General features: G+C 33.6%; 1 protein-coding gene across 1 annotated transcript; it reads left to right on the top strand.

The window, feature by feature from the left end:
* Positions 1-4,470: 4,470 nt before the first annotated feature.
* On the top strand, positions 4,471-6,212 carry LOC141658578 (putative germin-like protein 2-1). The gene is made up of 2 exons (XM_074465504.1): positions 4,471-4,709; positions 5,435-6,212. The coding sequence occupies exons 1-2, from the start codon at positions 4,580-4,582 to the stop codon at positions 6,028-6,030; spliced, it is 726 nt and encodes a 241-aa protein (XP_074321605.1). The 5' UTR covers positions 4,471-4,579; the 3' UTR covers positions 6,031-6,212.
* Positions 6,213-12,646: the final 6,434 nt, after the last annotated feature.

The raw sequence follows: 12,646 nt of genomic DNA on the forward strand, positions 1-12,646 counted from the left end.
AAAATAAGTAAATGATTGGAACAGAAAAAGTAACAAAAATGCTTATTATCACTTTACTATATTTTAAGAATGAAGTTATTATAATTCACATAAAATAAAGATAATAAAACTCGACTGATACAATATTTTCTCTAGTAAACAAGGGTCGGCCGTGTTGTTATCCGGGGGAGCTTATAATTAGCATTGATAAATTGACGTTGATGCATGGCCTACTACACGAACGTATTTTTACGTGATGGAAGGCATTACATCACTACCTAACTTTGATAGATAGTACTCCGTATTATCAACACATGTTATTACAAATAAAGTAATAAAAATACTACTTACTAATCCGATTTTAGTTACAACTAATAATCATTACTCTTATCTAAATACTGTAGTAAGTTTGAATAAAATTTATATTCCAATTTATTTAACAAAATTTTATTTAATTACTTTCTGCTTCTAATTATGATGGAATAAATCAAAATAACTCACTATACTTTTATTTTATTTCATTTTTGTGAATTAATTGTCATTCGATGTGATGCAATTTTCTTCTCGGATAATTCGTAAACCGCCTCTTAATCCTCTTAGTGTTGCTAATACCAGAGTAAGATTGCGAACATCGATCCTGCCCTCTTAATTAGCCTCTTATTGGCGGGAGTCACTCAGTAGACCTGACAAAATTGACCTGACCCGCACCTATATTATTGAGGAATAGAATTTGATCCGAAATCCAAATTGACTCGAACTTATTCACGGCGAGCGTAATTGATCTCACCCGAACTCGGCCCGATTGACCGTTTGTCAGGTCTAGGCACCGAGTCATTGGGTAATGTTGTTGTTTAATGAGGGTTTACTAATAAATAACGGCATTGTTACATATACATTGACGTAGGAAAATTCATAGTTTCGTTCTTATAATTAAAGGATAGAAGTTAACCACTTTTCTTCAACTACTTGAACTTCGTAGCAAATCAATGTGCATGGAAGATCCGTCTTCTCGGAGTATAAAATATGAACGTAGATTTTGACATTTAAAATGATCATGCATGCAAACATATCTCGTGGACTATGCTCCAAAATTCTATGTATTAATTTTTCAAAGAAAAAGTTTCCATATTGTCGTTACTCGTTAATAGTAACGCAAATGACGTGCGAATATACAAGCAACCGACTATTTGTCTAACTTTAATTTTTTCTAGGTGAGGTTATGTCTAGAAGTATCATGGTATGCTGTACAAATTAAAACTATCACACGGAGTACATGATAACGAGGCATTGTTGTTTAATTAAATCCATCCGAATTGTGGAATTGCACGATCCTACGATCCATAATGTAAAAGATGATGATTCAAATTGTTGCAGGGTTGGTATATTTCAAAAGAAAAAATTTTGTGTCCTCTGGGTGTACGGTACTCCTTACACCTAAGTCATTATAATATTTTATTTAATGGATTGACTTGGGTGTAAGGAGTACCGTACCCCCGGAGCCCAGGGGCGGCCTACACACATGAATGGTGTGGCAAATGCTACACCAATTTTTAAAAAATTTTGGTAAGAAAATTAAATTTGCTACATCATAATTCCACATTTATTGTTCACTAATCAATTATCTTACTTTTCCTTAATATTAGTCAATTAATGTCCAATACTTTGGCACAATTTCCTAATGTGTCCACTCCCAATCCCAAATTGTGACATTTAAGTTTATGCAATTAACTAGTATTGGTGCCCGACTTCGCTCGGACTACCTCTACTTACCATTATTTTTTTTTTCATTAAATAAAATTACTTAAAGTTGCATAACTTATAAATTTATAATTAATATATTTTTCTATGACATATCCTAAAATACGATGAAATAAATTTTGAGACAAATTCACTACTCCCGCTATTAATATTTTACTCTTATTAATGAAACAATAGTAATAACATTTTACTACTTGCCCGTAGTCATTGTTACTTTCGCTACTTCCGTCGTAATTATTGTTACAGTTACTACTGCCGCATTAATATTTATAATTTCACTACTCCCGCTGTAATTATTGTTACTTTCTCTATTGCCGCATTAATATTGATTATTTCACTACTTCCGTTGTTGTTTCTATCACTTTCACTAATTTCGCTGATAATATTTTTACTTTTACTATTCAAATGAGTGATTACTATCATATACTCCCTCCGGCTTGCTGTTTTCTTCCCATTTCATTATAATATTCCTCACATATATTAGAGAAACGGGAAGAAAATTAAAAGCCAGAGTGAGTAACTATATCCAATGTTACTACAATTTTTTTCTTTACTGATGAAATTACTTTTACTACGCAGGCATAAAATTTTAAGAGGATTATATATTTATATAAATATATTACATATATGCATTAAATCAAATCGAAGGAATTATGCAATATTATATATTATGGAATCTAACTTGAATTATTTATAACCTACTTATATTATATTTTTGTATGTTAAATAATTAACATCTCTATACATCTAATAAATTATAAAGTTTAATAAAATTGCATAGATTTTAAATTTAATATATAAGTTCATGATGATAATAATTAATACCATAAATGTGCATGTTTATACTAATTTATTATTTTATTTTAAGGAAATTGACCATCTTCTAGTATTCTATAAATATTTAGGAAAATTACCAAGCATCTTTTTTCTTTTAGTCTCCTTAAAATTGACCATCTTAATTAATTAATTATTTTAAGGAAATTGATCATCTTAATTAATTATTTTATTTTAAGGAAATTGACCATGTTTTAGTCTCTTACAAATGTTTAGGAAAATTACCAAGCTTCTATATAATTTAATTTTAACCCAAACTATATAATATTTGCATTGAGATCCCTTAATCGGGTCCATCACATGGTGCTAGTGATTTAAAACTATATAGTATAATTAATTTGTATAACTTTATTTAATTACATTAAAGTCCCCTGGTTTCTGAAATTAATATATAGTATTGATTGATTGATTTTCAAATATTTACACTTGATAAAAGTATACAACTATACAAGTAAATAAGAAATATTAAGTATTTATCTAAGTAGGTACTCATATTTAGGTTTTCATTTTTGTTGTCATATGAGAATGTGAGAAATGGTACATTGACTATGTGAATTAATTTTCATCATAGTCCGCCACTTCAAAAAAATATCAACAATTCGCTATAGAAAATATTCATTTTGACTTAATATGTGAATTGTTTATAAATTTGATTTTGAAAAATTTTAATTGAAGAAAATGACGACTTGTATCGATTTTGATGTCGGTTTTACAATTTAAGAGTTGAGTATCAGATACGAGATTCGAGCCAAGCTTGAGCTCAAACTTAAAATCGGCTCATTTATTACAAAAACATGACAAGACGTCGGTTAATTATCGCATAGTGCATTTTTAATAACGTTATAATTTTGCTACACCATCGATAGATTTCTGGGTCCGCCTCTACCCGGAGGACACAAGAATATTTCATTTCAAAATTGGGTAGAATCACGTAATATATTGATATGATTATAATGACTTTCAATTCATTAGAAGACTTTTAACATTATTACATTACACAAATTATACCAAATTTTTTACATAAAATTGTTTACCCAGCTATTTGTAGGATCTTACGAATTACGATCATTGATTCCATCCCACGATCTGTTCGGCTGTTCCTGAAAACCTTGATGGACATGAATGAATAATGTTCTAAAAAATTTATTAGTAATAAATATAGACTATCCAACGAGACAATGAGTGATTTAACCCTTGATTTAAAACGAGTTCACACCTAATTTCACTAATTAATTAGAATCATTTAAGTTTAACACAAACCATATTGTATGGTCCATAGCACTCGTATTAAATTGAGTGTCACTTTGTATGAGATCTCATTTGTGCTCAATAAATTATGGATAAACAAATTGATTGGTATAAATGCGTCTCAAACTTTGGTGCAAATATCTGGCTAATAAAATTACAAAATTCTATATGAATTTTACTTTTGCTAAAATTAGTACAAGTTGTGTAACCACGATATACTAATGATAAACACCATAGTGTGGCCTAAATAAGTTTGTTTTTTATCTTAGATCAACTTCGTCTTAGATTGGCTCATAAGATTTGTTCTAACTTAATCAGAAATTTGAATTCAGGCCCTCAAAATATAATAGTATTAATACTGACGAAGAAGACTTTTACCGTCTTTGTGATTTTACGTGGCTTAGAATCTGAATTACATTAAATGGTACGACAAAAAAAATTGCGTTTGTGCCCCCGTGAACCAATGGTCACTACAATTGACCCGTCACTTTTTTCATCTAGTATAGTTTGTAATAATAAGAAGAATATTCAATAATGTTGAATTGAAAACTAAAATTTGACTGCTTAATTAAACGAAACCACATATCTTTTTTTTTTTTGAATATTCCATTTCTTAACGGCTATAAAAGGCGCACGTACCACTATGTTATTGTATCATAACTCAAACGAACAAAGATAAATATTCATCAACAAATTAAAACCTCAAATTTTATTTACTTACGAATTTATTGAAGAAAATATATATTAACGCAACGCAATAATGGAAACTAAAGTTGGAATGATAGCAATAATTTGCATGGCATTTGCAATGAGCTTTTACGTTGCAATGGCAGCTGATCCTTCTCCTCTTCAGAGTTTCTGTGTTGGAATTAATGACCCTAATTCCGCAGGTTTGCTCTTTTTTCTCTATATATATTACGTAATTGGTTCACATTGAAAATTTGAGAAACATGAGTTAATAACGTACTAAATTTTATTGTTTAAGGGGCGCTAATCCCTGCTAGCTCACCAAGCTCCACCATTGAGTCACTAAATGTTAAGAACTCGGTAGACGTACAGATGTTATTACATGCATGAGCAAACATGCTCATTAAAGATTTTATGTTCTAGATTTTTTTATGGTGTAAAGTAGTGAAACACAAGTGCAGATTTGATACTGATGAGATTTGAACTAAGGTCAGCTAAACTAGTTATCATGTACAGTCTGCAGTATGGAGATTGTATATTCTAGTTAATTACGATTATTATTAGTTTTACAATTTATATAAGTTTAAGAGGACCAAAATCAAAATGTTTGAAATAAGTTAATTCTTTGTTTAATTAACAGCTAGTCTTGTTTATGACGGGCTAATCCCATTACAAGCTTGTGACCTCTCACAAAAAGGGAGAGGGGATAAGGTGGGGCACCCCCATGTGCTTCCCACTCACCTCTCAATGGGCATTTTATGAGAGGAAGCGGTATCCGTCATAAGCTTGTGAAAGATATCGCTGTCACAAATGAGAATTTGTGGTTAATATTACACCAGAAAATTCAAAACTTTTTTCTTAACCTTACCTATAAAAGTCACATGTTCTAAATATGTTTTTCACTGACATTTAATTATTAATTTGGCAGTATTTGTGAACGGAAAATTCTGCAAAAACCCGAAGGACGTGTCAATCAACGACTTCATACACAAAGGGTTCAACGTAGCCGGTAACACAAGCAACATTCAAGGAGCCAACGCAACATTAGTAGACGAGTCCTTATTCCCAGGGCTAAACACCTTAGGTGTAGCCATGGCTCGTGTCGATTTCGCCCCATACGGCCTAAACACCCCTCACTTACACCCTCTTGGGTCTGAAATATTCGCGGTCATGGAGGGATCACTATACGCCGGGTTTGTGACAACCGATAACAAACTTTTCGACACGGTCATTGGTCCCGGTGACATGATTGTATTTCCACAAGGGTTAGTTCATTTTCAGCTTAATATTGGTGACGGTAAAGCTCTTGCAATTGCTTCATTTGGTAGTCAAAATCCGCTACGTGTTAACGTTCCGAATGCTTTGTTTGGAACTAACCCACCAATTTTGGATGATGTTCTTACAAAAGCATTTCAAGTTGATGGTAATGTTATTGATAAACTCCGAGGGCAATTTCCTGGTCAAGAAAATGGTGTTGAGACTGGAAGGTCTATCTTAAGGCTAATTCAGCAGAATTCTTCTTAATTAAATATGAATAATTTGGGAAATATATTTCCGAAGATATATAGTTAATGATGCATAATGTGTAATTTTTAGTTCATTTGTTTTTTATTTAGTATTGTTTGTTGAATAAATACTGATGATACTACTTGTACTTATTTATTCAGTTCATTCATTCAATAATAATAATACAAACTTTATTTACATTTCTCTCTCATTAAAGTTTTGTCCCTAATTCTCAATTTATGTTCATACTCAGAGCTTCAACGATAATGGAGAACCATGGATTATATTTTCAGATTTAGTGAACTACGTCATTTTATACCCAGAGTATATTTTGGCTAAATAACGTTTGATAACGTACGTGGTTTTTCTCAAATGTTCCCAAAGGACGCATGTTAACGAGATTTAAAAAGAAAGTTTTATGGCAAATTAATACTACCTTCGTTTTTGTTTTTTCGATGTAACCATTTGTATTTAATTTAATTTTTACAAAAATATTGTAGTCATCTATTGGTGATGGATTCACCATTCGCCTTTGGAGGGACCCTTGGTCCAGCCTTGGACCTCTGAGAGCGATCATTCGAGGACCCTTCTACTCCTTCTCCTTTGATGCTAGACTTAATTATTTCATTTTCAATGAGAAGTGGAACCTTGATGCCTTTGACTTCACCCTCCCTAACCTCATTAGCAACACCATTCTTGCTATACCACTCCTCTCCTCTAGTAGACCTAACATCCTTACCATCTCCCATACCCCAAAGAAAAAATTCTCGTTAGGCTCTACCTACGCCACCCTTTTTTATTCATCTTCTTGCCCCCTTTAATTTTGCCTGATTTTACCTGGTTGTGAGATCTGTCTACTCTTTCTAGAATTAAAGTGTTATTTAGTGGCTGACGTGGTGGGATAAACAGCCCCATAACATCACTCTCTTCAAGAGAAGCATTATCCTCCCCTTCTTGCGCTCTATGCTTGAGCCTCTCTTTTCACAAATCGACCCCTCATATCCTTAAAGACTCTAGTAGTCTTGCCTTCGAGGTCTGGTCTCACTTCAAAGTGGACCACTCCTTTTACTCACTCGACCTCCAACTTTGAATTCACAGTAATTACACCTCCACTGACCACTTGTGGCCCGAACCACCTTGTTCACCTTTGCCATTTGGCGCCTGTGGACATGAAGGTGTGACCTTATCTTCTCTCCTCTACCCCCTCCCGGGCAACCCCCCCCCCCCCTCCGCCCCCCGCCGCCCCTCTCCCTTCATCTCGATTGTTTAGTAACACTTCCTAAGCCTCTGCGATGTCTCTAACCATGCGCCCCCCCAGTTCCCTTCGTCACATTATTCTGCCAACTTTTCTGCCTTCCCCCGCATAATTGGTTTAAGGTTAATGTTAACGCGGCTTTCTCCTCCCCTTCTTCTTGTGCTAGTATTGGGTTTGTTGTTAGGAATAATTTTGGTTCGTAGGTTCGGGAATGGTGAAACGAACCAACATTATTGGTAGCAGTTTTTAAAGAAAATTTACTTTGGTAGCAGTTGGTAAAATTTGAATTATACGTGGTAGCAGTTATAAAATAAAACCCGATTCTTTTTTAGAAGAGTTTTCATATAAGCATACATTTCATGATATTTTTCCATATGTTTTAAGCGATATTGTAGAGAGAATGAAGTATATGAAAAAGTGAGAATGAAATATACTCCCTCCTATTCTAAATAAACTTCTTCATTCCCCCTATGCACAAAATTTAAGGAAACATATTATCTCACCATACAATTAAATTTGGACCACACAAACGCACTACCCCACCATACAATTAAATTTGAACGACACAAATACCTACCAAAAATAGAAATAGAGAAGTTATTGTGAATAGACGAAAAAGGAAATGGAAAATTTATTTAAAAATAGGAGGGATTATAAAAAAAACAGATGCATAAAAAATTATAACACTTTTTCAGATTTCAATGCCATATTTATTTTCAAACTTTCTCACTTATTTGAATAGATACTCTTAGGGCACAATATTTTAGAAAAACCCTAACACTACAAAAAAAAAGGATCCATAACGACGGAGACATTGCGACGGACACATAAACCGTAACAAAGAAAATCCTGCGACGGGCCTTGCGGTGGTTCCCTCATTCTGCAACGGCTCTGCGACGGAATTTCCGTAGCAGCCAAGTCTCCCAGACCGCGCATTTTTCTGAAATGGCGAGAAGGCCTGCGACGGAAATTCCATCGCAATAATAAAATATTAATTTTGGTTGCGACGGAATTTCCGTCGCCATAATAAAATATTATTTTTCCTGCGACAAAAACTCCGTCGTAGACTTTTTTTAATACAAGACTTGACAGGTCACCCGATAAAATATTATTTTTCTCCGTATTTTTTATGGCTAACATATTGCCTGGTGATTCCTTTTGTTGGATCTCTGCCTTGTATCCTGTTACGTACATTTACTTTTGGGTGATTTTTGAGAGGATACTTTTACGGTAACTTTTTTTTTATACGCAAAATTTTTTACAAAAAAAGTATCATATATTTTACTCCCTCTTATTCACTATAATCTTCCCTATTTCCTAAAATAAATTATTCAAGTTTTCTTCCTCTTTTTTTATATTGGAAACTTTTACTCTTATTTTATTCATCATAAACTCAGAAACCCCACTCAATTCTTTTACTTCTTTTTTTATTATTTTCCATAATGTTTTGTTTCCACAATTCCTTATTTAACCCTAATTATTCATCCCTTACTCTTATCATCAAACCCCACTCAATCCTTTTACTCTTATTTTATTCATTTTCTTAAATCTTGTGGCCACAGCCCACAAACAACAAGAAGAAAATAGAGGCTAGGAGGGAGTATGAAAGATTTTTATATAACAAATTTATGTATGGAAGTTTCGTCCTTCATGGTATTAGTAGAAAAAACAATGTACCTGGACCTAAAATGCATAAATGTTTTAGCTCATGAGACATGAGCTATATATTCAATTAGACTTCCTACCTACAAACGATCATAAAACCGAATTAAAACTTTTGCAAAACATAAGAATTTTATCAATAACTATATGAAAATTGCTATAGCCACACTTCTTTTATTATATTGTTTCATTATTTTAATTAAATATAAATAAATAATTAGAACGAAAGAAGTAACAAAATGTCGTTATTGTTAGTGTACTAGATTCTCATATGTATAATAAAGATAATAAAACTGGGCTGATAGCCTGATACAATACTTGTCAAGTAAACAAGAGTAGGCCGTGCTATATCCGGGGAAGTTTATAATTGACATTGAAAGATTGACGTTGATGCATGGGCTACTACACGAACGTATATTACGTGATGGATGGCATTACATCACTACTTAACTACCTTGTGGAAAATATTTGCGTTCTCCCCCAAGAATGTCCTTCCTACACTTAAAAGATGAGGACTAAAATGGAAATTAAATATATCATTCAACACGTTATATTATCATTCAATACATGTTATTACAAATAAACGTATTACTTTCTCCGTCCCAATCAATAATTCACACTTACTTTATTTCCCCCTTACAAAATAAAGCAAATATAAATTATTCACGGAACAAAGGGATTACTTACTAATCCGATTTTATTACAAAAAATCATGGTGCTTATCTAAACATAATACTGTAGTAAGTTTGAATTAAATTTATTGATGGGGCATATTCTGCATCCGCCGACCAGTCAACATATTGAGCAAGGTCAAAGATATCCACAGCAAGTCAACGGCTTAGACAAAATTTAACCGACGCCACTGTCAAGCTGGTTGTCTCTTGTGCCTCGGCTGGGACAACTAGAGGTACCGAGGCACACATCCGCGAACTCATATCCAAGACCCCTCGGCGGTGAGTCAACAGGACCCGCCGGCCTGCCATGGGTCCTCGACCGAGGGGTAGATCGGTCTTTCCACTCGCTAGCCACTTGGCCACTTGGCCACCACGTGACAAAAGGTGAAAGTCTATAAATACTTTCCCGAACTCTCATTGAGGAGGAGATCCACAATTTAACCTAAGAATCACTATTCATCCTGCAGAATATCTTCCTTATCTCTCTACAATATATACTTCGTCAAGTAACAACAACTTATCTCTAAGTTTATCGACTTGAGCGTCGGAGTGAGTTCGCTCGGTCCAAAGCCGAACCCTCAGTTTGTTCATCGTTTCAGGAGACCGCAAGGAGGATTCAACTAAAGACGTCATTCTACAAGCACGGGTGGTAACGTATAACTGCTCTGGAATTACACCCAGAACATTTATATTCCGATTTACTATATATTTAATTAGGTTTTACTAATAAACGGCATTGTTACATATATATTGACGTACGAAGATTCGTAGTTTCGTTCTTATAATTAAAGGATAGAAGTTAACCACTTTTCTTCAACTACTTGAACTTGTTAGCAAATCAATGTGCATGGAAGATCCGTCTTCTCAAATATATAGAATATGAACGTAAGTACGTAGAATTTGACATTTAAAATGATCATGCAAACATATTTCTTGGACTATATATGCTCCAAAAATTTTCGTATTAATTTGTCAAAGAAAAAGTTTACATTATTGTCGTTACTCGTTAATAGTAACGCAATGACGTGCTATACAACCCAACGGCTAATATGTCTAATTTAGTTCAGTTCAATTTCATCAGTTCAGTTCAGTTCAACTCTTCTCTTCACAAATTAACTCTTAATTACTACAGTTCAGTTATGCTCTAATAAGCTCAGGTCAGTTCAGCTCAGCTTTATTAAGTTCAGTTCAGCTCCATTAAGTTTAGTTCAATTCAGTTCAGACAGTTTCAATCCAAAAGAACAAGTCTAGAAGTATCACGGTAAGGTGTACAAAACTACCCTAGTTAGAGTTAGTAAAATTGGCCCTGTCCAAATAACCGGACTCGTAAGTCGTACCCGATAATTAACCCGAATCAATATAACGTGACTCGAATTTTATTGTTGCAAATAAACCATACATTAATCATAAATAACGTGATAATAATAATAGACTCGTAAAATGATCCGACTCGGTATGACCTTTCCTGCATTCTTGCAAACCTGGAAATGATAACTGAATCCAGCCGAAAGTCAACAGTCAACCTGAACCCAACCCTGTTGACCCGTTTACCAGGTCTAAGATTCATAGTTGATAATGGACATGCATGTTCTACAAATTTTATTAGCAATATAATTAGCAATGAATCTAGACTATACCGTGAATGATTTAACCCTTAATATATCCCAATTTGTAAACATTGTCGACGTTTTAGTAACTATCGTTGACGTTTTCATTCCAAAAGATGATAATGCCCTTTGCACATTTACACTCATTTCTCTCTAAACAGTTTTCTCTCAAATTCTACTAAAAACCAACTACATTTCGATCTCCCATCTGCATTAAACCAATTAAAAAATGTTAGAAATTAACACACATCGACTAGAAAACTTAAATAATTTTAAAAAATTGGCAAATAAACTTATTAAACACGGTTTTTAAAAAAAAAAGAACTACTTAGCCATGGAGTAAATGGTGAGATTCAACAATCAACCATGGACCAAACGTAGAGACTCATCGTTCGACCATGGACGGATAGATGTTGAATCCCAACGTGTAACCATGGGCTAACGTCGAAATTCAACGTGTAACCATGGTCCAAATGTTGGATTCCCACGTTTGGACCATGGCCAACGTTGAGTTCCCACGTTTGGTCCACGGCTGAACATTGAGTCTCAACGTTTGGTCCATGGCTAAACCTTGGGTGCACAAATTTTAGATTTACGCAGAAAAATCGCAATGTTTTCTATTACTAAGTCAATACGTGACGTAAATCAATTATCGAATAGATTTAACCGTGCACAAAAAAAAAAAAAAAAATTAACTAAATAATGAAGCGATTAAGTTGTTTAATTACCTGTGATTCGGGATCCGTCATATTATTTAATCTTGTTATTTGTTGTTAATTTTTTTTTTTTTAATTTAGTTGATTTTTACTACAATTTGAGAGGAAATTTTTTAGAGAGAGAAAGTAGTGTGTGAGTGCAAGGATAATTATCGTCTTTTTTTTTTTTTAAAACGTTGTCGTTAGTTACTAAAACGTCGCCGATGAAAATAAACCCTCTAATATATACGGAGTATACGGTCAAATTTGGTTTAAAACGATTAATATCAAAGCTTACTTTGTGAGAACACTATTTCGATCGAATCCTTAAGATATAGTTGAGGCTCAATTAATGGTCTTATATGTTAACATGTCTCCTCACTTGTCAGTGAGTGAGTATTAGGGGTGTTAACGAGCCGAACTGAGCCTGAGCTTGACCTTGCTCGGCTTGTGCTCAAGAACCAAAACTCGAGCTTGAGCCGATCTCCAGCTTACCCGAGCTTGAAAAAAATGTGCTCGTGATAAAGGTTGCGAGCTTTAACGCGAGCTCGAGTCCAAATCGAGCCTATATAAAAAAAAAAAAAAAAAAATCTTCTTCCGATATTTTAAATAACAAGGCTAAAAGGTTATATGTAAAAATATTTGGCAAATCAGTTAGACATTTGATATGTGTGATACAAAGATATAATGATGATAAAATATTTTTATAAAATATGAACATATTTTTATAAAATATGAGCA

The sequence above is a fragment of the Silene latifolia genome, chromosome 6 (genome assembly GCF_048544455.1).
Source record: "Silene latifolia isolate original U9 population chromosome 6, ASM4854445v1, whole genome shotgun sequence".
Taxonomy (NCBI): Eukaryota; Viridiplantae; Streptophyta; class Magnoliopsida; order Caryophyllales; family Caryophyllaceae; genus Silene; species Silene latifolia.